This window comes from Topomyia yanbarensis, chromosome 2 (assembly GCF_030247195.1).
Source record: "Topomyia yanbarensis strain Yona2022 chromosome 2, ASM3024719v1, whole genome shotgun sequence".
Classification (NCBI taxonomy): domain Eukaryota; kingdom Metazoa; phylum Arthropoda; class Insecta; order Diptera; family Culicidae; genus Topomyia; species Topomyia yanbarensis.
The window spans coordinates 348,444,475-348,472,297 of NC_080671.1; the positions used below are offsets into that span (position 1 = coordinate 348,444,475).

General features: G+C 38.4%; 1 protein-coding gene across 2 annotated transcripts; it reads right to left on the minus strand.

Moving 5' to 3' along the window:
- Positions 1–4,883: 4,883 nt before the first annotated feature.
- Positions 4,884–27,485, minus strand: LOC131684184 (mitochondrial 2-oxodicarboxylate carrier). Of its 2 annotated transcripts, none has more exons than XM_058966833.1 (7): positions 27,350–27,485; positions 26,821–27,001; positions 26,580–26,762; positions 26,414–26,511; positions 6,047–6,221; positions 5,494–5,598; positions 4,884–5,433 (listed from the first exon to the last, which is right to left on the minus strand). In XM_058966833.1, exons 2-7 carry the CDS (start codon positions 26,980–26,982, stop codon positions 5,239–5,241), a joined length of 918 nt encoding a protein of 305 aa, XP_058822816.1. In that variant the 5' UTR covers positions 26,983–27,001; positions 27,350–27,485; the 3' UTR covers positions 4,884–5,238. The 2 variants fall into 2 exon arrangements, with proteins under 2 accessions (XP_058822816.1, XP_058822818.1); XM_058966835.1 differs by having other exon boundaries at positions 26,821–27,024; positions 27,350–27,476.
- Between the last annotated feature and the right edge of the window lie 338 nt (positions 27,486–27,823).

Consider the following 27,823-nt stretch of genomic DNA (forward strand, 5'->3'; position numbering starts at 1 on the left):
TTTTCCAGATCCACTTTAAAATTTCGTTTTTTTAAATGGTTCGATTTTTTTGCATCTTTTTTTTATTTCGATTATAGAGGTTTCAACCTTAAGGTCATTCGCCTCTTCGGGTTCGAAAAATCTCTTATGAAAAATTTCTAACCCTATGTGCGGGGTCGGGACTCGAACCCAGGCGCGCCGCGTACAAGGCAATCAATTTACCAACTACGCTACGCCCACCCCGGTATACCATGTATCGGTTGTATAGCTGGGAGCTTTTGGAAGGCATTTTGATCATGAGCACGGTCATCCATAATTTACGGAGGAAAATGTCGTCGTGTGGCATCTCTCCCATACAATTGGGAGAGATGCCGCATCAAAATTGCGGGTAAGATGCCGCACTCGATGGCGGAGGATACGTAGCTAAAATATATTTTTTTCACCTCGGAATGATCAATTGCGTCAGGTTGAGGTTATTATTAAGGTATATCCACAAGCTAACGGACCTAACACGGTGACATATAGGAATATGAGTCTATTTATCTATATATTTAAACGGGCGATCTAAGCATTAGTTACTTCGGTTTATTCATGCACTAATATTAGTGAACGCATTGATTTGTACTGATGTTAATCTTGGGATAAAAATGAAAATTTCAACGAATTGGTGCTTCTTCAAAATTAATCTTTCAAGAACAAACCTAAGTTATATAAATTCATTGTTGGGAGAACAACACATAGAACAACACATAGATATATATCGCTCGTACGAACATATAAATAAATAGTTCCCCTAATTATTTTACTCCAACTTAACCGTTACACAAGGTTGCAAAAAGAAAATATTTTTGAAATGTTGAATAAAAAAATGTTTCAAGAATTTATATTACCCCCTTAAGAAAAATGAAGGTGCTGGCCGATTTATAAATGTAATCAAACTTCATGAAACTCAGCTGAAGACCCCTAATCGCAAAAATATCAACGATAGCTAAAAGATACTTTTGTTTAACATTTTTCAGTTTGTGACCATGGTACGGCGTCTCACCCGCACGTGCGGCATCTCTCCCGCAATGAATGGTTTACTTTGATGCAGGAGCGATTTTTTGCGGCATCTCTCCCCAAATTACCCTAAGTGAAGAAACTAATTGAATTGAGGTACAAAACGTGAATTACTTAAACTAAAACTTTATGAACTTACGATCTACTTAAAATTAATGTAGGTGTTAAATAGCGGACTGTATTATTTCTAATCGCCCTTGATATACTTGGTCTAGTCTAGAACACGACCAGATTAGAGGTAACATAAAACATGACACAGCAATCCTGTGAATAATCGCTAAAACCTAGCCTAACTTACAGTGGTTAATACGTGGAGTAAACGACCAAGAAGGAAACAATTAGAAGCCTAAGAGGGCACTAAACGTAAGAATTTACCTATTCAACTAAATACTAACTAATGTAAATCTAAAATTTTAGGGATTTTATAATCCTCGTAGAATAAAGATTATAAAATCGGAAAGGCCGTGGTTTCTCTGCAACAGTTCACAATCGTGACCCGCAAGGGCAAGAAACCAGAAAGAACATCTGATCGCGAGTATCAAGGCAGTAATCAAGATGGTGATGCGGACGTAAAGGACAACGAGAGAGACATGAATAACCCTGAACTTAGCGAGAAAAGGAAAATTTTCCCGACTCGAAAAAAGATCTCCGCTCGCAATTGGCGATTTGCGGCAAAACCAAAATTAGTCATGCGACACCTATGATTCAGCTCATGAACTGGTAAAGTGATACAGTTTGCTTTTTTTCACCCGCAAGTGAGTCGTAGCTTACAACAAAAACTTAATTTTCTTCTCGGAAAAAGCTTACCACTGCCAAAATATGAATGAAACGAGTAAGAAATTTAGTTTTATTTGCAATTATTTTGAAATTACAGCCATTTGCAACTATGTGGCTCATACATTTCTTCGAAATGTATTCGGGGTATTATTGTGGTTATCAAAAATCGTTCCATAAATAAAGTTCCAACTTGAAACCGAGACCCAATCAGTACCAATGTCAAACTCCTTCATATTTTGGACTACGTAGGAGATTCAGTGAAGACTATCAGAGAGAAGGATCGGCTGTGTATGATACAAAGCTGACACTTTCCTATTAACCAGATATATTCTTTCCTTGCGTGATCCGGAGAGTTGCATGAATTTACACCATCTCATGAAGGTTTAGCTTAACTTAGGAGAAACTGGAAATGATGTTGCGGCGGCTACGATGCTCAACAAATTACATTTTGGAACAGCACACATATAGCTCTGCGAATAATATTAGAAACCACTATGTTTTACAACCTTTTCGCAAGATGTTTACTCATCATCTTATAAAATGATGGTTTTCCATCATTTTCATAAACAATTATCAACAAATTGATCGGTGAATTGGTGTTTAAAAATTATTTTTTTACCAATGTTTACAGAAAATATATGCACTATGACAGAACAGAATCAAATCAGCAACACTTTGCTTCCAGCGCTATCTGTGAGCGGTTTCAACGTAGAATCGCCAATAGCAAGTTGCGCGCAAAGGGATCCTACAGGCTATAAACACAATTAATCATGTTTTTTTACATCTTGTAAATATATAAAAGACCCCCGCTAAGAAGAGCTAAGCTTATGCATTGAGCCGTGTAGATAAACCAATTAAAAATATAATTTTAAATAATATTACATTAATATACCACATTACCTTTGAAAAATGCTAAAAACAGTGCCGGAACGTTGAGCAGTAAAAACAGCCGTTCTTATTATATGGACCGAAAAAACCAAACATCCATGTACTACCCATGACCGCATATTTGTCCCCTTTTATATGGGATTTCCTATCTTTATGGGACTGATTTGCGAGCATAGGAAGTATAACCATGTTTCAGTCGCTTTTCTCACTCATAACGTTTTATGATTTTGTCAATTATTTCACGGGTGATGATTGAAAGGATTGAATTTCGTGAAATAGATCACAACCACGAAACCAGATCATGATCAAGATATAATAAATCAAGAATCAGTTCACGTCGTATAGTCAGATTCTGAATAATGTTCCTAAATCTACGAATAAATTCTCAACCTTTGGTTATTTACCCGTTGAATTAAGCATTACGTTCAGTCGAGAGGTTGATGGGGTGGCGTGTGAATACACAGATCATCAAGTAATCCATCTAGTAGTAATAAAATATATTTCTAATATAATTCATATTCATATTATACTCATAGCATCGCCGAGAGCTACTATATTTTTGATAGCCAAAATGCAAGTGAAAATTTTACTTATTTTGCAAGATATATATGTTGTACTGGTTGTGGCGTAAAAAATACCAGTTACTTTTTTATAATAAAGCAAAATATCGCCTAATATACAAAAATAATGTCATGAGACCTTGAAATAATCTGAAATATTTGTTAATTCCCACGTTAATTTGATGTTTGCGATGTAACTGTGTAGTTTTAGGAAGACAAAAGCAGTCTGCTAAAACCCTATAAATAGTTTTTGCATTGACCAATATTTAAAAACATTTGTATTATAAGAAAACTATAACTATTTTATGCTCAAATCCTGCTTTCCCTAAAAATGAAAGGTCATTCCTTCGAAACGCTGCACTAGAGGAGCCATGTGACCAAAAATCGAAAACTACATCAACTCCAAGCTAATTCTATTCTATACTGTGCGTTTATATACGAAGGAGAATGAGGAAACTTGATCCCTTTTTTTTCTATTTTTCAATCTAAATCCGTGAAATGATGAAAAATTAAGTATTTTTTGTAGTTTTATATAGTTTCTAGGGATGACAAATAATCATAAAAATTGCATGGAAATATTACACTGGACAACTATGAGCATTTCTGGAAAACAACAAACAAATGAAAAATGCTTAGATTAGTGGAGACTCGATCCCTAATTTGAGGACACTTGATTCTTCTTTGAAATATGGCTATTTTCGTCCTGTTTCTATTATCACCATTGTTTCTAATATCACCATTTGAAGCCTTTGGGTAAAGCAGCGTCTGCCATCTTTGTTCAATTTGTTCATTTGAGGTCATTTTATCTATTTTATTAGTTTCATTCTTTGGATACATTCTGATCAGTTTATTCATTTCATGCATTTTATTCGTATCAGTCATTTAAATTATTTTATTCGCCTTTTTAATGTTATTTATTTTATTCATGTTTTCCAGTTCATACATTTCATTCACTTACTTCATTTTAATAATCTGATTTTTTTTCGATCATTCATTTTATTCATTTCATCCAGAATATGACTAAGACACAATTTAATTTATTTTTTATAGCTTTTTTAATGTCGTTAGTTTCTCATTTTAGTCATTTCATTCTGTTCATTTTGTTATTTTTTCGTTTCATTAATTTTATTATTTTATTTTATTTTTGTTTTATTCCTATTATTCATTTCAATCATATTATTGATTTTATTCATTTCATTTATTTTATTATTTTCTTATTTTTTCCAGTTCCAGTATTTTGTTCAGTTTCTTCATTTTATTCATTTTATCAATTATCTTCAGTTATTCTCCTTATTGATTTCATAAAATTTGTTAGTTTTAAGCTTTGATTTGGACCCTATTATTTTCTACATGACGGAGTTTCTATCTACTCATGTTTATTTCAGATAATACCCAAGGCAATCGACGAAGGGCAAACCGAACAAATCTGCGCTGTACTATCTCAATTCGATGGACACCGTTAAGATAATGAGGGTTCCAGACAACTGAACAATATTCCAGAGTTGATCGAACGAGTGAGCAGTAGAGAGATTTCAAGCAGTAAATATCTGAAAAGTGCTTAGATATTCTCATTATCGGAATATTCTACAAAAAAGAATATTCTACAAAATAATCGTAACATTTCGGTTAAATATTTTTATTCGTTTAAACTTCAAGTATTAAAAATACATAACTAACAGGATTAGAAAATCATAAAACTTTACAGATAGATATTACATTGATTATTTTCTTCAACTTTTAAAAATATTGTATAATTGTTGTATAATATAAAACGATCATAAATGCATCCAAAATGCCGCTTCAAAATGTTAAATATTGGAATAAAACTTTCGTCAACGGGCGTCGAGGAAAAAGTTTGCATAACCAATATTGGAGCGTGTTTCGTAGGAGGTAGATGTCATACCAATGATCAACTTTGCTGTTCGACGCATTCACTAGAATCGCCTTGCACCATTCCAATCGAGAACTCTGTACATCATTTGAAGTACCCATCCAAAAATGCGTAGACGTAGTCATACACTACCAGCATGATTGCTCCACCTGGTCCTAATCGCATCACCTTAGGCGTCAGCCCCTTGTAAAGAGCGGCAAACCCTTCTTCTCGATAAACAGTGGCAATAGAACGGAATGTACTTTTGTACTTCACCTGTCCTGGTACCGGTTGAGGACCCTGTTAAAATAAATTTATCTTTAACGAAAAGATACTCTGCTAAATACAGCAAATACTTACTTGAATCCTTGACTTGGCAACATCGAACGGAATATTTACTATTGATCCGAGCGTACCGGAAGCAAATCCTATTCCAACCTTACGTAGGAACTCTTGTACCGGATCCTAAAATTAAACAACACAAATGTTACTACATATGTTTGCTACTAGAGATTTATTATGCAAACGGTTACGAGTGAATGAAATGAAGATGATTATAGGTTGACTGTTCATTGAACCGTATAAGTAGTTGGTAGTTACAAGTTAAGACAGAATATATGAGGGTACTTTTCATCAGTAAGGCGCGTAATGTACAACTAGGCCAATTTGGTGTAGGAACATGGGTAGTAAGGTTGTTCGGTTTACTGACTATCTATCATTTCATGCATGCTTGTTAATGGCAGACAGCTACAAATCAAACTGGGGACCTAAACTTACCCACTTTCATCCAAGCAATAAAACTTCTCTTAGTGCAAGCAGAAAAATGATACTAACAATAGTAATGAAAAAGAGCAACGGATAATAATGGTCTCTGATGGGACACAACAGAATAAAAGCATATATTGATAGTCACCTTATACTCAGGAAGCAAACCTTTCACGCTGTGGTAGAATCCGAAGTAGATCATATTGAAAACGCCATTACGACCTATGGTCGCGGTCAATCCCCGATTCAAACCGCTCAAACCGAAGCCTGACTCGTCAATGATTTGCCGCGTTACGACCCACGTGCTCGGGATTTGGCCGACCCTACGGGATTGTATGTAATCAATATTAAACACAATGTTTGCGAAGTACATAGGTAGTTTATGCATCGCGAAGATTTGAAACTAGAAACAAATTGTATCCAGTTATTTCGGAAAGTAGTTTCTACAATGTCAAATCGTCGCTGTTGTTCTATCTTATGACAAACGCCATTTTGAGATAAATTGAGTTAGATATGCCATATAACTTGTCTAAAAAATCTCTGTAAAGTGACTTTTTCAGAATTTTTATATTCTGCTTGGTTACTGAGATATAGCGAGAGACGTGCTGAGAAATTGTGAGTTTTTTGCTTCTAATGACTGTCTGGGAATTGGGTCAAGTTATCTTGGTGTATTATATGTTTTTTCTGTGTAAAACTATCTGAGAAACACAATAACATAATCATTTTCAAAATAAAAATACACGAATTGTGAGAAAAATGCAGTTAATCTGGAAATATACCATATTAAGCAACACTGTAACCAAAAAGTACTATTTTTTTCTATATTTCTGACTCTTTTCTTTCAAAATACATCTCACCGTTTGTTTATAGACCAAATTAAGTCAAAGATATCAATAAAAGTTTATAATTGATGCTTTATTTCTATGAAAAAATTTCCATTCACGATTATGACACGCCATACAAATTTTGTCATCAATGCACACCTATGACACGTGTGAGTGCGATTTTTGTTTACATTTTTGGTAAAAACTCGCCGATCTTCGTAATTTTCACTCAGTCAACTAGTACAGAAGTCATGGCGTAACATTTTTTTTAAATTGACATAGGGACCATTCATAAATTACGTAACGCTTTTAGGGGGGAGGGGGGTTCGACAAGTTCTTACGTATTGTGACATAGGGGGGATGGGGAGTAAGCTAGATCATTACGTAACATGTTTTCCCCCAGGAAAAAATTGTTTTTATTCAAGGAATTCGTTACGTAATAGGGGAGGGGGGGATAAAGAAATTTGTGACAATTTGTTACATGGGGGGAGGGGGGAGTCAATTTTGGGCAATTTTTGCGTTACGTAATTTATGAATGCTCCCATATCCGTGACAGAATTCTTAGAGCTCACTAGAAAAAAGTTTACATACCAAGTAACATATAATTTTGAGTAGCGTATGCACTATTATTGATTGCCGTGGCAAACAACCATGTACATAACGATGTTATGGCTTGATTATTATCGAAAAGGAACCATCCATAAATTACGTAACGCGAAAATTGCCTAAAATTGACTCCTCTCTCCCCATATGTAACAAATTGTCACAAAATTCTCTATCCCCCCTCACCTATTACGTAACAAATTCCTCGAAAAAAAAGTTTGTTCAGTAAAAACATGTTACATAACGATCTAGCATACTCCCCCTCCCCCATATGTCACAACATGTCACAACCTGTCGTACCACCTGTCCCCCCCCCTAAACGCGTTACGTAATTTATGAATGGTCCCAAAAGGTGACAAAAATAAGAGTTTCTTTTCCACTTCTTTGCATCTTATGTATTTTCTAGATTTAACATGTTGTATCAAATTAGCTTCTTTTCGCTCTTCTTGTTTCCAATTTTTCTTCTATTTCTAATAGCTAACATGAAAAACAACGCGCGCGGGGCATCAATCCTCAGTATGTCAGACATACAAAGTCAGTCGATTCGGGAACGGAAGTAGTGTTTATTTTATACCGATGGAAATGAACACAAGTTAGCAAAACAACGCGCGCGAATATTGATTACTAAAGAGTCGGCAACTTATTTATTCGTCCGTGAAAAAATTATAGCTGTCATTTCATCTCTTATAATGATATAAATATTACTTTTAAAGATAATCATATTTAGTTGCATTGAATTGGTCTTGGAATTTCGTGTTTCGCCGAAATAAAAAAGAAGGTAAGATAAATACGTTCACATGCCGTTTGATTTAATTGAAGAAAAGTAACACTCCCGACAAACGGCTGTTCGGAGTTGAAGTTGCATTTTTACAAACCGAGAAATTCCAAATTAATTTAAAAAATGATACATCTATCATAAATTCAGTCTACTTTCTACTTTTGCCCAAGTCAGACGTACAATCGAACCAAGTGAACAACAACTAACAACCTCTCGATCTAGTGTGCATTGTCTCGAGAACAAAAGAAACTTTTAATTTATTCTTGCTATCATGAGTAAAGTTGACGAAAAATCTCTGCTCCGACCCAACACAGCGGTCGTTGACTTTAAATTCTGTTCAATAAGATTGAGTTTTCGTGAAGTAGAATACCTGCTGAAGGTGAAGATGCAGCTAAAGCTCAAGGAGGTTATGTATCCACAGTATTATCATCTTCGCAATGTAGTGCTCATATCATTCAACACGTTAGCACAAGCCGAACGTTTCGTTTTGCAGAACAACTTGAAGCACGTGGCTGAAAGTGATAAAGTTAGAACTAAGATTCCCGTGTATACAGAAAAAGACTATGTAGATGTGAAATTACATGACCTATTACCACGTACCCCTCCTGATCTAATCGCAAAATACATGTCGCAATACGGAGAAGTAGAATCCGTTGCACGTGATACGTGGAGAAATTTCTTCTCGGGTACACCTAACGGTGTTCTTGTGGTGAGGATGCGGATCGAAAGACCTATCCCCTCCCACTTGACTATAAAACTCAAAACCCAAGAAGCTACTATTAATCAAACTACGTTATGCACCCATGAGGGGAAAACTCATACGTGCAAGTGTTGTAATCAGACTGCGCACCACGGACAACCTTGCGCGGAAGATACAGAGGAGAATGCATCTCTACCGATTGCCAACGCATCCACGGCAAACCAACCCAAAAAAGAATTTTCAATACCAATACCTGAACCACAAACGGTTGCCAAATTTGTGGCAGCTGTTCAGTCCATATTGACAACTGCCAAAGCAGCGTCCAGCACCCCTGAAACAACTGTAACATCGGTGATGAAGATAATAAGAATGACGACGGATTTACATTGGTCACCCGTAAGTGCAAGAAGCAGGAAAGAATACCTGGTGGCGAGCACCAAGGCACTTTTAACGATGATGACCTTGATGTGGAGGACAGGAGAGAATTAAACGGTCTCCATGACGCAGTAGGCGAGCCGCGAAAGAAGGTCTCCGCTCGCATTAAAAAGTTGCGCGCACGAGATCCAACGGACAAACAATTTTTGCTTTTATTTGTTACATATTTTAAACACATAAAAGATCCACGGCTCTGTTAAGCTACCGCTATGAGCCGTGTCAAATAAAAGAAATAAAAAAAATCTATCATAAATTCTCGGCAGCCGGTTTCCCAGAACAATAAACACACTTCTGAAAGTTGCGTAGATCACATCACGTATCAAGGTGAATCCTGATTTGTGTAATTCTTTAACTCATCATACTAACCAAAACTCATTGCCGTGGCAAATGTGGAAATGCAGTCTCACACAGTCTCCATAACAACGTTTGTTGCGGTCTCCATAACAATGTTTGTTTGTTGTTTGTTCCTTTCCTTCCCCGATGACTGTAAAGACGTGGCAACCCGATCAGAATGAAATAACAAGATTATAACAGAACGCAATTTTTGTAACACATTGTGTTATAAATTAGGTCTCGTTAGTAGTTAAAATAACAGAAATTTATAACAAGTTATAGCGTGAGATATAGTTATGAAATATTTCTGTTATGTGTTTCTGATCGGGAAGCGTATTTATTGACATTAAAAAGTATAGAACTCTCGAAACGTGCACATTGTGCACTCCCAGGCCCCATTCATTGATTCTCTGTGCAATTTCGCTTGTTCTGGTCAATCACGGGGTAGCAACTACGAATTGTACGGTCATCATGCTCATGCGACATAGTCAACCGATCTTCGTAATATTTGAGAGATTAATACAGAATAGATAGAAGCATAAATTCTCTTCAATCTCAAACTTTAAAATACGTTTTTTCTCGAAGTTTGCTAAATGGCGCTTGTTATAAGATAGCATAACAGCGACGAAATGTCATAGTATAGTTTATCCGAATATTTCGTTAAAATAAAGATACTTCATTTTTTCGATTATAGATGTTCAATCATTAAGATCGTTTGCCTCTATTTTTGGCTTAGAAAATTCTCTAACGCTAAATACGGAGACTGAAACCCAAATTACCAACGGAATAGGAAGTAAGCAAAAAAAGGTTCCAAATTGCTTTTTCCAAAAATTGTTTTCATATTGTTCACATGTTCCGTTAGTGATTGATACTTTTTCACTTATCACAGACATGAGATGTTTATTATATCAACACGCTACTTTCTACTTACCTTATACCTAAAGTAAAGTGACTACATTATATAGCCTGGCGAGATAAGCTAAGCTATATCCTCCAGTCTGATAAAATTGCAATTGCAACACCCCCCCCCCCCCCCCACCGATTTTAAAATTTATTATGTACAAGTTCTTCGAACTTAACCCCCTGCGTCAGGTGTAAACTGCGCAAACCGATATTTTGTGTTACGATTTTGAAGGCAAGGCTTTGTGCAATGTTAAGGTTTATTTATACACTCAGGTTTTTTTATGCGGGGGATACAGGCCACGTAAATGAAAACCGCGTAAATTTTAAAATTCCGCATAAATGAAAACCGCGTAAATTTCATAATCCGCGTAAATGAAAACCGTGTAAATTTAAAAATCCGCCTAAATTAAAACCGCGTGAATTTCAAAATCCGCATAAATGAAGACCGCGTAAATTTAAGAATCCGCGTTAATGGGAACCTCGTTAATGGATACCGCGTAAATTAAAAAATCTGCGTAAATGAAAACCGCGTAAATTTCAAAAGCCGCGTAAATTCCAAAATCCCGGTTAAAAAACCGCGTAAAAAATTCTGCGCAAAAAACCGCGTGAAAAACCTGAGTGTACATTCATTACATGCGAAAAAAAAGTTTTCAGTCACGCAGAGCCATACATACGAGCGTCCCAAGAGTAGACGTCCAACTATATCCACGTCGAGAAGCCCACGGTGGACATGATAATTGTTGATATTATCCAAAACAGGAGATTAAATAAGATTTTTAAAACTTAGACTTGTAGTTACTCGATGAACCAAAAATAATAGAAAAAAGTTTCGAAAAATGGCATAAAAAACGAAAAAATCGCATATTTTGAGGTAAAATTTGCTCACTTTCCTCAAAATAATTTTGTACAGTTTTCCGTGGTTCATCGACTAGTTACACATATTATACATTCTCATAAATAATTAAGTCAATCCGTTGAGTAGTTTTTGAGTTAGCCTGTCCGCCAATTTGAAAAATGCGGTTTCGAACCATCGATCTGTGGGTGTGAGTACAAATACGCGCGAGGGACTTGTGGTTGCTTAAAACAAAAGAAGGTCAGCGTGGTCACTGAGATTGTGCGAGACTTTCTACCCGCTTGAACCTTCGTTCGAACCGATCACAAATCTTGATAGCTCCTGGTTTACCTAGAGTTTTTCAACAGCAACAGTCTGTCTCAAGACTACCTATATTTTCACTCGATCAGTCTTTCTAAATTTACTTGGCGAATCGAATTGAAAAATTTACTTGGCTTTTCTCCTTCACAAGTTCTTATGAAGAGAAAGGCTAGCGGAACTAACAGGCCAGCACGCTCCGGAATTATTCATGAGCTTTATTTGATTCATTTTAACCGTAATGAGGCTAATAATTTGAAAGTATTAGAAAAATCACGTTTAATCTTCCACGTGCGAGTAAAATGTGGACATTATAGACTACATGGGTGCGGAATTCAAAATCTGACCCAGTGTCACGGCACAAAAAATCGTCATTTGGATTCCAAATGTATGATCTGTGGTGTTAGGTCGCTCACAAAGGACGCTTGTCCGCTTCAAAATAGAATAACAACTTCTATACCTATACAAGGATCTTCTATCTCCGTCACATCATCCTACAATGGTGTGTCATCTTATGCTACAGTGGCAGGTAACACGACCAAAATAACAGCTACCACGCCTCCAAATTCGTTTGCACAGAGCTCTTCCTTTAGTCCAATGGATCTAGGTAGCGCAACGGAAGAAAAATTGAATTTCTTGCAAGCATCTATGTTGCAGAAAATGATTGCTATGTTAAATTCTACCTACATGTTTTAAACTTTTCAAACTGGGTGGGAATTCGCTAACAAAATTGTAATGAAATTAAAGTTCAATAATGACTAAATAATCATTTACATTTATTAAATTGGAATGCTCGTTCATTAAAAACGTGCGAAGACGAATTTTTCAACTTCTTGAGAATACATAATGTGCATATAACCGCTGCTACCGAAACTTTTTTAAAACCAAATATTAAATTGAAGAGTAACCCTAATTTTGTTATCATCGATTTAAACGAATTGTTGGTTCGGTCGAGCTACGGCAATAGCGGTTAATCGCAGGATCAAACATTGCAACATACCGTCTCTTCGCACCAAGGTGATCGAGAGTGTGGGTATCGAAATTGAAACCGATTTTGGTATCATTTTTATTACTGCAGCGTATTTGTCCTTTCAGTGAACTGGTGAGCAAATTTGCTTCTTGGAAGGAGACTTACAAAAACATACAAGAATTCGCTCGAAATTCTTCGTAATCGGTGATTTCAACGCTAAACACCGATCCTGGAATAATGCTTAAAGCCATTCCAATGGTAAACTACTTTTTAATGATTGCTCTGCTAGTTATTATTCAATTTTGGTCCCGAATGGCCCTACGTGCTATTCGTCTGTAAAGAATCCATCATCAATTGATTTGGGTTTGACAGATCAAAGCCACATTTGTAGCTAATTGATTACACATACTGACTTTGATTCTGGTCAGCTTCCAGAAACATTTTCACTGTCTCAAGAAACTGTTTCCAATCTTATTAGGTCAGCATTTAATTATCACAAAGAAACAACTTATCACAAACTTATATTAAGAATTTTTAATCGTGATCATGATTAACAAAATAAAGCTGACATTGATACGGCATTACAAAATTTAAGTGAATCTATAGTTGATGCTAGAAATTTATCAGTACCAATAACACAGATAAAATTTAATACTACTATTATTGACTTTTGATTCACTTGAAGAATGTTCGAAGATGTCAATATCAACGTTTTCGTGATCCAGTTATGAAAGGTATCTATCAAGATCTACAAAAAGAAATGAAAATTTCGCGAAAGAGGTTGAACAAATCAAGTCATATTCTTACCTTTCTGGGAACTTTAAAAGGTTCTAAAGAAACCTCAGAAACCAGTTCCAGCTTTGAAGGAAGGTGATAACATAGTTTTTACAATCGAGGAAAAAGCTTGAAAACTTGCTCAACAGTTTGAGAGCGTCCATAATTTTAATCTCAACGTTGTGAGTCCTATGGAAGAAGAAGTCTTACAACAACGTTTCAAATCAAGTATTGTCTCCAGACGAGATTGCTGAAACAAACTATGATGAAATCAAATCCATCATGAAAAAGTTAAAAAAATGAAAGCTCCAGGTTAAGATGGAATTTTCAACATTATTCTCAAAAACCTTCCCGAAATCACCATGAGATACTTGGTCAAAATATTCAACAAATGTTTTGAATTAGCATTCATTCCTGAAAGATGGAAAAATGCCAAGGTTATTCCTATTCTGAAGCCAAATAAAAATCCAGGAGAAGTATCTAGTTATCGACCAATTGGTTTACTCTTTCCTATTAGTAAATTATTTGAAAAAATCATCCTAAAGGGCGAACACGAAATTATTGCGACACCGAAAATGTCATGCCAATTTTCTTATAATGTTTAAAAACAAACCAAAATTTTAGGGTAGTTTTATACATATATTTACTTCAAAAATCAAAAGAAAAGTTAATCGATGGAGCCTTGAGTGTAAAATTGAACGCATTTTCGCTTGATGCCCTCCATCAAAGTCTTTACAGCGTCATCCGGTACCAGTTTCTCAGTTTTTTTCCATTTTCTTAACATGTCCTTCTCGTCTTTGACTGTTTTCTTGCTCTTCCGAAATTCCCGCTTCATCATTGACTGCTCCACCGGGCACAGCTCCGGACAGTTTGGCGGATTCATGTCCTTTGGAACAAAATGGACAGAATTGGCCTCATACAACCCCAGGACACTTTTAGAACAGTGGCATGATGCCAACTCTGGCCAAAATAGCGGAGCTTCGTCGTGCTACTGCAAGAACGGCAAAAGGCGCTTCTCGAGGCACTCAGATTTGTAGATCTCGCCATTTACTGTGCACTTTGTCACGAAAGGCTCACTCCTCAGTCCGAAGAAGCAGATAGCATGCCAAATGAGATATTTGGAGGCGAACTTCGACATTTTCTTCTTCTTAAATTTGTCGTCCACATAGAACTTGCTCCTGCCGGTGAAAAACTCCAACCCCGGAATTTGCTTAAAATCGGCTTTTATATACGTTTCGTCGTCCATCACAGAGCAGCCATATTTTGTCAGCATCTTCTCGTAGAGCTTCCGTGCCCGAGTTTTAGCCGTCGATTGTTGCCTCTCATCGCAGTTTGGGAAGTTCTGCACCTTGTATGTATGTAGTCCAGCTCTCTTCTTTGCATTCTGGACGTAGCTCTGCGACATGCCGATCTTTTTAGCCAAATCACGGCATGAGACGTTGGGATTTGCTTTAATCATCCGCTTCACCTTTCCCTCCGTCTTTTTGTTCTCCGGTCCCGGTTTTCTTCCAGCTCCTTTGCCGTGGTCCAACGTCAACCGCTCCTGGAACCGCTTCGCTCTGGAGACGGTTGAATGGTGAATGTTCAACATTTTTCCCAACTGCCGGTGCGACAGGTCAGGAAATTCCAGGTGTTTGGAAAGAATTTGTTCTCTCGACTCGCATTGGTTCACCTCCATTTTCGTTGAATCGAAAAACACGACTTCGAGTTTGACAGCATGTAAACAATACACATCAATAAGAAAGTGTGCAAAATTTGGTTGTTTTTTACCCAATGGTAAAAAAGTTATACTCTGTTGAATGTGTCGCAATAATTTCGTGTTCGCCCTTTAATTAGAATGATGTCACATATCAATGAGAATTCTATTTTTCTACCCGAACAGGTTGGATTTCATACTGGACATTCAACTACTCATCAACTTGTGAGAGAAGCTAACATGATAAAGGCAAATATCTCAGAGGGCTACTCCACTGGATCTTCTAGACATCGAAAAAGCTTTCGGAAGTGTTTAGCACAAATGATTAATTGCTAAAATGTGGGATTTCAATTTTACTATTTTTTTATTTCGATTATAGAGGTTTTAACCTTAAGGTCATTCGCCTCTTCGGGTTAGAAAAATCTCTTATGAAAAATTTCTAACCCTATGTGCGGGGGTCGGAACTCGAACCCAGGTGCGCTGCGTACAAGGCAATCGATTTATCAACTACGCCACGCCCACCACCAATTTTATTATTTACATAATACCCACTAACCAATAAGCATTATAACGTATCCTAATATCTGCTGTAGATCCTCATATAAAGCTATCCTAAAGAGCCGTGAAGCCTTAAATACTGGTATAATGCTGGCATTATGCCAGAAAAGGCGGAATATAGTGCTATTACTGTGCAGAGATTGACAGCTCGTTTCTGCAGTACTAATGCTATTATATAGCACAAATGTCAAATTTGAAAGCCCTATATTGGCACTACTAATGCTATTAAAAAACTTCAGTTGGCTGTCATTGTCCACCATGGTTTTAAACCATTTCTTATGTTTCCTTTCGGTATGATGAGCAAAAAGGAAAAATTTTAAAATAAAATGTTATTACATATTAAACTTTAATTGACTCTGTTCTAATGCATTGTAATGAATATCCTTAATGGGTTTTCGTTCTCACATGATATGAATGTTTACGAAAATTACCTTTAGTAAGTCTCGAACTGAGGTACCTTGGCTCGTCCATCACGGTAAGTGCGCTGCGTTTGCTCCCTGGACTATATTGCATATGTTCGATTGAAATGAATTATGCCGAATATAATCTTCAAGAAGAGTTGCATAACAAATAAATCCACAGCATTACAATAGCATTATATCAGCTTTTTATTTGCTCTATACTGCCGTGATCCGCATAACAGTCCCATTTGCTATGGGTTTCCTATGCAGGTGGGACTGTTATGCATATCACGGCAGTATAATGGCATTAAATGCACTTACATGCTTTAAAGATCCTTGAAGCATGTACGCGTTATATCAGCTTTATATACGCATATAAAGCAAACGATAATGCTATATGTCGGCTGTGCAGTTATGCATTATTGATGCTAATATAGAGCTTTATTCATTCGTAACCCAACTTTGTACCGGGAAACAAGTGCTTTTTGTTCTCTCCGGTGTGGTTTAGTTTTTTCGGTGGTACGAAGGTGCTTGCTGTGGCAGAGGCTGCAGTAAAGCATTAGTAATAAACAGTCCCGCGAGTGATAGTTATTACCTACGATATCGGTGCAGTGAAGTTACTAAACAGTTTTCTTGCCTGAAAGACGGCTTTGTTTAGACGAGCTATATCAGCTCTATTGTGTGAAGGTCACGCGGGTGACGGATAAAACAAACGAAGGATCAATTCACCTACCAGCTCGTCAGGAACCAACTGGTGAAGTGTTTTGTTTTTTACTTTTCTTATCGATTTTTTTCTTTTTATTGCTTTTGATTTTTTATTTTGATTTAAGTTAAACAGTGCGGTCGAGCGTGTTGCTCCCGCAACAAAATGGAACAAACAGAAGGATCACCCTCCGAAGACGAATATTATGGGGAAGAAGAACATATATCTGATACTGAGACAGATAATGTTATGATCGATCCACTTCCCCCCAATGTCTCACAGCCCCCCCGAGTCAAGGTTTACCAGGATGGATCCGCTGGTCCTTGGGTGGTATACTTTCGGCCCAAAAATAAACCGTTAAACAGCATAACTGTTGCACGGGAGCTGACAAAACGTTACTCGGCCGTAACCGAGATTAAAAAGGTTCAGTCAGATAAACTGCGCGTAGTCGTTACTGACTTGAAACAGGCCAATGATATCGTTAGCAATAGCCTCTTTACGCTGGAGTATCGCGTCTACATCCCTTCTCGTGATGTGGAGATCGACGGTGTGGTAAGTGATGCGGGTCTAACTGTCGATGATCTGATGAATGATGGGGCTGGCCGCTTTAAGGACCCTAACCTTCAATCAGTTAAGATTTTGGAGTGCAAGCAATTGCACTCAAAGTCCATCGAAGATGGTAATTACTATCCATCAGACTCGTTTCGCGTAACCTTCGCCGGATCTGCACTTCCGAGCTACGTTGAAGTGGGAGGAGCTCGTCTACCTGTGCGCCTGTTTGTACCGCGGGTCATGAATTGTTCCAATTGCAAGCAGCTAGGTCACACGGCCACCTACTGTAGCAACAAGCAACGGTGCGGTAAATGTGGGGAACGCCATGCGGATGATACTTGCAGTAGGCCCGCTGAGAAGTGTGTTTACTGTGGGGAGAATCCGCATGCACTTTTGACATGCCCAACGTACAAACTTCGCGCGGATAAACTGAAGCGATCCGCCAAAGATCGCTCCAGACGCTCTTACGCAGAAATGCTTAAAAGAGCTGTTCCACTTATCTCCGAAAACCCATTCGCTCTCTTGCCAACTGACGATAACGCCTCTAACGACCCTTGCGAGGGGCATTCTTTGGCTCCGCTTGGAAACTCTAGGAAAAGACCTAATCAAAACTCACCTGAACTTCCTCGTAAGGGTCCTAGGTTGTCCCAGACAAGGGTACAAAATAAAAATAATTCATCAACTGGAAGTGCTGGTACAAATCCGAAGATAATACCTCCTGGTTTTGGGAAATTGAGATACAACCAGGAGTTCCCAGCACTCCCCGGGGCACCAAAAATCCCAAGTGCTCCAATTTTACAGTCAGAAACTCACCCTAAAACGGGATTCCTTAAATTTTCTGACATTGTGGACTGGATATTCACAGCTTTCAACATTACCGATCCTATGAAAAGCTTGCTGGTTGCTATTCTACCAACAGTAAGAACATTTTTAAAACAGTTGACTGAACAATGGCCCCTCCTTACAGCGATCGTATCCTTCGATGGCTAACTTATTAGACGGAATCAGGGATCTGATCACTGTTTTACAGTGGAACTGCAGAAGTATTATCCCCAAAATTGATTCATTAAAACACTTGCTAAATTACAATCATTGTGATGCATTTTCCCTATGTGAAACATGGCTAACTTCTAATATAAACCTCAACTTCCACGATTTTAACATTATCCGCTTGGATCGAGAAGACTCATATGGGGGGGTACTTTTAGGGATCAAAAAGTGCTACTCCTTCAATCGAATCAACCTCCCTTCGACGCCAGGCATTGAAGTTGTCGCTTGTCAAACAACAATCAAAGGCAAAGATCTTTGCATTGCTTCTATTTACATTCCTCCTAGGGCCATGATGGGATATCGAAGATTCTCCAACGTGATTGAACACCTTCCCTCGCCCCTCCTGCTTCTTGGAGACTTTAACTCTCACGGTACGGGGTGGGGCTGTCTATACGACGATAATCGATCTTCGACAATTCAAGACCTTTGTGACAACTTCAATATGACAATTCTGAACACAGGGGAAATGACACGGATCCCTAGACCACCTGCGCAAGCAAGTGCACTGGACATATCTTTATGCTCGACATCACTACGGTTAGATTGCAAGTGGAAGGTAATATCTGATCCCCACGGTAGTGACCACTTACCAATTGTAATTGCAATCACCACTGGTTCAAGACCATCGGCACCAATCAATATTCCCTATGACCTCACACGAAACATTGATTGGAAGAGCTACGCTGCTGCGATATCCAAAACTATCGATTCAACACAGGTACTTCCCCCGGAGGAAGAATATAAGTTTTTGTCCAACTCGATTCTCGATAGCGCGATTCAAACTCAGACGAAACGAGTACCCGACGTGAACACCCAAAAGCGTTCTCCCAACCCGTGGTGGGACAAAGAGTGCTCAAACGTGTACGCGGAGAAAGCTGCCGCGTATAAAACCTTCCGGAACGACGGGTTAGTTGCTAGTTATCGAGTGTACGCGATATTAGAAAAGCGAATGAAAAATTTAATGAAAGCTAAGAAACGCAGTTACTGGCGCCGGTTTGTCGACGGGTTAACAAGAGAAACATCGATGAGCACTCTTTGGGGCACGGCCCGACGTATGCGAAACCGAAACAGTACTAACGAGAGCGTGGAATATTCAAACCGTTGGATATTCGATTTCGCCAAGAAAGTTTGTCCGGATTCCGCCCCGGCACAGAAAATCTACCGCGCCGCGTCGCCTTACAATACCGCGAACGAAACACCGTTTACGATGGTGGAGTTCTCACTTGCTCTCTTATCATGTAACAATAAAGCCCCGGGGCCAGATAGAATCAAATTCAACTTGTTGAAGAATCTGCCAGACTCTGCCAAAAGACGCTTGTTGAATTTATTTAATAGGTTTCTTGAGGGTAACATTGTCCCACATGACTGGAGACAGGTGAGGGTCATCGCCATCCAAAAACCAGGAAAACCAGCCTCCGACCATAATTCGTATCGTCCGATTGCAATGCTGTCCTGTATCCGGAAGTTATTCGAAAAAATGATCTTGTTTCGCCTCGATAATTGGGTCGAAACAAATGGCTTACTGTCAGATACACAATTTGGCTTCCGCAAAGGCAAAGGGACGAACGATTGCCTTGCATTGCTCTCAACAGAAATTCAAATGGCATATGCTAACAAAGAGCAGATGGCATCAGTATTCTTGGATATTAAGGGGGCTTTCGATTCAGTTTCGATCAACATTCTTTATGAGAAGTTGCACCAGCATGGTCTTTCGCCAATTTTAAATAACTTTTTGCTAAACCTGTTGTCTGAAAAACAAATGCATTTCTCGCATGGCGATTTATCGACATCACGATTTAGCTACATGGGCCTTCCCCAGGGCTCATGTCTAAGCCCTCTCCTCTACAATTTTTACGTGAATGACATTGACGAATGTCTTGTCAATTCCTGCACGCTAAGGCAGCTTGCAGATGACGGTGTGGTCTCTATTACAGGTCCTAAAGCCGTCGACTTGCAAGGACCACTGCAAGATACCTTGGACAATTTGTCTGCTTGGGCTCTCCAGCTGGGTATCGAGTTCTCCACGGAGAAAACTGAGCTAGTCGTATTTTCTAGAAAGCGTGAACCAGCGCAACTACAGCTTCAATTAATGGATCAAACTATTGCTCAGGCTTCAACATTCAAATATCTCGGGGTATGGTTCGACTCTAAAGGTACCTGGGGATGTCACATTAGGTATCTGAAACAAAAGTGCCAACAAAGGATCAACTTTTTCCGTACAATAACTGGAACATGGTGGGGTGCCCATCCAGGAGACCTAATCAGGCTGTACCAAACAACGATATTATCAGTGTTGGAGTACGGATGTTTCTGCTTTCGCTCCGCTGCGAACATACATTTCATCAAACTGGAGCGAATCCAGTATCGTTGCTTGCGTATTGCCTTGGGTTGCATGCACTCGACCCATACGATGAGTCTCGAAGTGCTGGCGGGCGTTCTTCCTCTGAAAAATCGATTTTGGGACCTCTCATATCGATTACTCATTCGATGCGATATTCTGAACCCATTGGTGATTGCAAATTGCGAAAGGCTTGTCGAGCTTAATTCTCAGACCCGATTCATGTCCTTGTACTTCGATTACATGGCACAGAACATCAATTCATCTACGTATAACGTCAACCGTGCTCATCTCTTAGATACTTCTGATCACACTGTATTTTTCGATACATCCATGAAGGAAGAGATTTGTGGAATTCCGGATCATATTCGCCCACAAGTGGTCCCAAATATTTTCTATAACAAATACCATCAAGTCGACTGCGCCAAAATGTTCTACACTGACGGATCAATTCTCAACGGGTCCACAGGCTTCGGTATCTTCAACGAAAATCTTGCTGCCTCATTCAAACTCAATGATCCTGCTTCAATTTACGTCGCAGAATTAGCTGCCATTCAGTATACTCTCGGGATCATTGACACCCTGCCCTCAGACCATTACTTCATCGTTTCGGATAGTCTCAGCTCCATTGAGGCCATCCGTGCGGCGAAGCCTGGAAAGCACTCACCGTATTTCCTGGGGAAAATACGGGAATATCTGAGTGCTTTATCTGAAAAATCTTACCAGATTACCTTGGTTTGGGTCCCGTCACATTGTTCTATTGCGGGCAATGAGAAGGCGGACTCTTTAGCCAAGGTGGGCGCATTAGAAGGCGACACTTACGAAAGACCAATTTGCTTCAACGAATTTTTCAGTATCTCTCGTCAGAGGACGCTCGATAGTTGGCAAACCTCATGGAGCAATGGGCATCTGGGACGGTGGCTACATTCCATTATCCCGAAGGTATCAACGAATGCTTGGTTTAAGGGGTTGGATGTGAACCGGGACTTTATTCGTACGATGTCAAGGATCATGTCCAACCATTACTCGTTTGACGCGCATCTCCGTCGTATAGGGCTTGCTGAAAGTAATCATTGTGTTTGTGAGAACGGCTACCACGACATCGAGCATGTTGTTTGGCTGTGCGCAGAGTACTGTGTTGCCAGGTCCCAACTAATAGATTCCCTTCGGGCCCGAGGTAGATCACCCTATGTGCCAGTCCGGGACGTCCTGGCAAGCCGTGACCACCCCTATATTTTTCTTATCTATATCTTTTTGAAAACCATTCATGTCCAAGTTTAATACATTTTCCCCTCTCTCATTCACAGTAGAATCTCACCAACCTATCCCTGTATCTACAATATGGCATTGCTTCACGAGTCTTCGGTGCATACCCTTCTTGATAACCGTCTACCCAGAACATCATGACATACCTCACATGCAGATGATATAGAGAACATCATGACAGTATCAGAGTGCCAATAATTATCCGAAATATCGACCCTCCCCTCGCCCCTGCGATTACAGGCTGGAAACTACAACACTACAACAAAGTGTGCATATCCGCCACAATGATCAATCAGCAAACGACGATGTCAATTACACAATATGTATCCCACTTCCTACCTTTTTCCTTTACTTACATAAGAGGGGAGCAAGCCGCCCCTAAATACGGCTTTCCTTTCCCCCACTAACATGTGACATGTAATTAAAAAAAAAATGAATTATCGGCCTCGTTAAGCTAAAGCATTTGGGCCTAAATAAACGTATTTAAGATAAAAAAAAAAATAGAGCTTTATTGCGTAGTTATTGCTGTAATGGAGTTTCAATGCAACATTAGTGCAAATGTATAGCCAATATAGTGCAATGACTTAATGCTTATGGTTACTTGGGTCATTATGCAAACGATAAGTAGGCTCAAAATTTCCTGCTGCATTCATTTAACTATGAAAGAATATTATATTTTAATAATATATAACCGAAACTTGTGGCTGAACACCCAATATATTGAATAAAAAATTTAATACAAACTAAACAATATAATCAAAAGCAAGATAAAATATATAAAAAAAAACAATTCAATAAATGTATAATATTGAAATTACCACAGCGATATTAGTACTAGCAAAAGCCTCATAGGCCTCTTGCAATAACTGAAGACCGTCATTCTTGCGTTTTATCAGGTACGCTGATAAAATGAATTTAATAGTCTATGAATGTCGCGAAATATTCATCCCCATCGTAAGTGCTCCTTTCATTTCCATCACAAAGTTTCAGTGGCCTAGTTGACCAAACCTTGAATGAGTTGTCAAATGGTCGTTCCGGATCTCCGGGTTTTACATCAATTTCTCCGAGTCTGGTGAGACGAAGGGTAATTTCTACTTTTATAGTACTGAATTTCTAACGAGTTCTTCTGGTTTTATCGCTGGCTTCTCTTCAGCGCCTGTTTTTCAAAGAGAAGAGCTATGCTCCTTTGTTTGAACTTCCCTAGCGACTGTGGTGATGAATAACTGGTGATAATTCTTGGCGCTCCGCTAAGCATTCCGGAAGACACTGCAGTATACTTCCCACACTGATCTGAGCAATGCTCGTTTGGCTTATGTTCCACAGCGATAGTGACTAGTGCTTTTGCATTTTTTATGGTTAGCCGTGGCAAATTCTATACCGATCTAGAAACGCTAACAATTTACAGTTTAAACGCGAATAATTTATGGGTTAATGTGACCGGTACATACATGTGTGCAATATAAGTCAATTTGGTAATTTTCCAATCAGTTGTTAATTGATAACCTGAAAAAATTGATTCAAAGAAATAAACGTGTTTCTGTTCAACCCAGTAGGTAATAGAAATCGTTTAAAATACTCTTAAATGTCGAGCGATCGCTTTCATTCAAATTTCTGTCTGGTGTCGGCGTTTGCTCAAGTTTCTCTTGGAGCCTATCCCATGTCAGTAAAAATATCCGGGTGAAAGCCTCACCAGAGGTAACTCTATTCACAAACAATCGATTCCCTGTTCATGGTTAACGGTTCCAGAATCAACCTCTTAATTATTTTCGACAAGATAGATTTGTTCACGTACCGCAATATACGATACCATAAATTGTTGTAAAAACTTCTTGACCCAAGCAACTATTCTCGCTGTTTGGAAAGAAGTCCAAGAGATGGAAAGGTCCATTAACTCTCCTCGCTGTTATCAATAAAATACCATCTTCGTCCAAAATTTCAACCTTTCCGTGTCGGTTTACTAACATACCTGTTTCTTCTATTTGAGTGATGGAAACGATATTCATATTTAATTGTCTAGTAAACGGCACATTGTACACTTCAAACCTCCGACGTTTATTATTTCTCAATAAAATATTTCTTAGCTTATTGTACTGCATATCTACTTCATCCTTTGCAGTGCCGATCCGGAACTCGGGTGAGTCCTATAATCGGTTGAGCAGCTCGATTTCGTAGGCCATATGACGTATTGCCCGGAATCCAGGATGACTGGGAACGATACTGGCATGCCTGCGAAATTAATTTCGCGCACTTGTTGATCACGGACGGCATCCGCCGCAGTACCATCCGCAAACTTCACAGGCAATGAGATTTATACCATTAATATCACCTTCTTGCCTCGCCAACAGCGCTACTGTATTTTCGAATCTATCACTTTCGCGATTGCTCTCATGTCTGCTGTTTTTCTTGTTTCCGCTTTTGTGATTGTACCCGCCATTGCTCTTGTTCAAATTTACGTCGGCCATCTAGCGCTCTAAATGTAAGCACCGTCGTAGCGTGAAATAGTAGCTTTTCTTATATCCCACCTTGTTGCAATCAAAGAAAACTGTCGCATTCTTTGTTTTCTTGGAATTCTCTGTGGAGGCACCCACAACGGTGATCGGTTGGTTGCAATTTAGTCTCGCAACACAACCGGTTGATTCTTTAGCATCCCAGCAAATCCATTGGATGTGCTCTCTCGACATTTTATATAGACAGCGTGCCTAACACATATTTAAATGTTTCTGGATTAGTCACAAGCAACGAGTTAATGCGACTTCTTATGTGGTAAGGTCCATACTGTCTAGCTGCCGAATGAGTTCTTATTTAACTACAAATAATTTCAGCACGCAAACTGAACATGACTTTAATGTAGTACGATCAAGCAGCTCATTATTTCTTTGGTATATTTACACTGGAGGGCGTAACCCATGGCATCGTCATTTTCTTTCATTCATTACATTGCTGTCTCATTTGCCGCTTGTTATGCAAAATCTTCCACATTCCTGTCTTTTCTAAAGTGTACAAAATCCCTTCTAGTTTGAGATACTGTTCCATACACTTCTTCCAGAATGGGAAGCATTTTTCATCTACCTTGAAAAGAGGTACAATCCCTCTGTTGATTTTGTTTTCAATTTTTCTGTTGAGAAAATAAAAACATCAAAACAAAAAGATTCGTAGTGTATCTGGACCATAACCTGTTAAACGTTAGACCGTTACTGTTTTCTTTGCTGAATGATGCGCTGGTTTTGATCCTCGTCGGATGCTGCTAACTTTTGATTTATACTTCCAGATTTGCCTGTTGTCCATGAATGCGATACTAACATGATCGGTGTAACTGGTTATAATTTTATTACGCACTGTATATCTGAAATAAAAATACAAACTGCTAGATTAATTTAAGAATGTTTCGACTTGTGATATAAAAAATACGAAATATATCTTCGACTTTCTACATTGATTATCCTTACCACTACGAAATCAATGCATGTGCCTCCACGTGTAGTTGTTTGTGATGTATCAAAGGTTATATGAATTACTCAATCATTCATGAAATGAACAAATTTAATATTCTCGTGCTTTGAAACGTCTGTTTCAATCGGAATTTTTCCAGGCACATGGAAATGAACTTTGTATAACGAAAAATCGATCTTGCATAATCGGTTTTTATTCAAATTTCCCTTTAGAAAATAATGCGATTTTTTAAAATTTTCTTATCTGATCTTTGGCGGTTTGATGTTGTTTATTGAGATTATTTTTTTCTCAAAATGCTCATCACTACAAATCGTACTGATGATGAAAAACGTATTACTGAATGTTTTAAACTCGGCTACTTTGAAATAAAATGCCGTCCTTTTTTCGTTATTCGCAGCCATATAAATAAAATACAGCTACAGAACATAATATAAGTCAATCTGAGTTAGTTTACCATTAAAATTTCTTATGCATCTCGACTACTTAGCCTTAATAACATACTTTTCACGCATTAGCTTACATTGATAATTAATACGAACCATCTAAAATTTGCCGAAAATATCGTCAAACCCACAATGATCAAGCGTTTCACCGAGACACATCTTTATAGAAAACACGCGACCGCAAACAAATTAAAAATATACGTCAATCGAATGTATGCGTAACTCAGCGCTTAATCTGGTGGCGCGTGGATTTAAATCAAGTTGTGAATTCTAGAAAAGTTACGCAATTCATATACCAAATTTTCCTTCGACGTCACCCACGTAGAAAGATAGGTATGCGAAAACAACTTGATGCTGTTGGTTCTAAAAAATGACATATAAGTCTGAGCTTAGAATTTTTTAACTCGCTTCTGCTTCTCAGTGCTTTGTATATAGTAACACAAAGCCAATTTGATCACAGGAAAGTAAAATGCAGAAAATTATTTTTAAAGTTTTTAAGGCACGATCAATTTCTTGCACGTTCTAGGCATGATCCATGTTTGCTGTCGATTCGATGAATGAACTTTTGATTACGTTCAGCATACTCACTTATTTTTGTTGGCTTGTAAAGTCACTTTAACCATCTCAAAAGGATTTACTAGAATAGCTTCAGTAACTCCGGCTCCCAATCCCGCCAGCGAGAAGGTCTGTGAAGAATATCACGGATTAAAACAGATTTTTTTGTGAAGGAGATCTACTCCTCCAGAAATCGCACCAGTGGAGTTGGTTTGTCAGCTCCGAACATGAAAAAACGTTTGTACTGCTCAAAGGTCAAAAATTTGACCGCTCGCTTTGGAGTTTCGACCAGCACCGGTGGTAGAATACCTTTGTACAATGAGAAAAATCCCTCGGTGCGTGCCATTTTTCGAAAGCAATCAAATACCCCATTGTAATATGCCTGAAATCCATCAAAATGCTTGTAAATTCATAACGTAGTAGACAAAAACGACACATACCTGAGATTTGATACCTGCAACATCGGGTCTAGCCTGTAGCTGCAGTCGGGTTTTGACTAGATCCAACGGGTGCATGATGCAGACTTCTACGAAACCAGCCGAGCCACCGGCTCCCACTTGCATAGCAGCTTGCCGAAAAAACTCCTTTAGGTCGCCACCCATTGTTGAATTTTCTCACGTGCTTCGAAGACAGAAAGTGAAAAACTGAAAATCACCGAAATGCGCCAATTCAACTAACCACTTTTTATAGGCTTAATTTCAATTGATGGTGACAAAGAAGGTCGAGCATGCGCTATATACTTCTTTGTCAGCAAATTCATATTAAATATCAAATTTTGAGCAAGTTTTTTTTCAATTATGACTGTCGCCAGGTACATCTCTTATCTTGATATGTATAGGATTTTATGGTAGATGAATTGAATATTTTGAATTCGTGTCATGTTAGAAAACATTGTTATGTTCCGTACTATTCATTTATTATGTATTTGTATTATTATTCACTTTCAGTGACCTGACATGAAATACTTACAAGCGATAATTTTGATACGCTTCACCAAGTCTGATTGATAATGTCAATTTTGTGCAATAGCGATAATCATTCATATCTCATTCACAGTTGGCGACTAAATCTGTTTACATTTTTCAGCTGCTGCTTGACTTACAAATAGAACGGTACTTCAATGGTTCAAAGGTATTGGTAATTCATTTCATTCATTGCTTTTCAGTCATTCAACACCTTCACGAGTGTGTTGGTAAAATTCGTTATTGTTTACTATTCGCGTCAAAGTCAGCTGTTTGCTTAACGCAAAATCTGTGAATGCGTTAAAATGGTATACTGCCATTGCTAATAACTTTATATTGGGTAAAAACGTACCCAAAGATGAGAGATTTGTTTACCTGCCCGGACAGAAATGTATATCGGAATCAGCCCCGTGAATATTGAATGTTGCCTGAAGCTGCCGCCAAAGGCCAGTAGCGCTAGCTACTTTTCAAATGCTTAAGG

Coding starts and splice junctions, on each gene's coding strand:
- LOC131684184 (XM_058966833.1), bottom strand. CDS start 26,982: ATGGGTGGCGACCTAAAGGAGTTTTTTCGGCAAGCTGCTATGCAAGTG. Junction 5,599..6,046: donor GTTTGCTTCCTGAGTATAAG/GTGACTATCAAT, acceptor GTTTAATTTTAG/GATCCGGTACAAGAGTTCCT. Junction 5,434..5,493: donor TTGCCAAGTCAAGGATTCAA/GTAAGTATTTGC, acceptor TTATTTTAACAG/GGTCCTCAACCGGTACCAGG.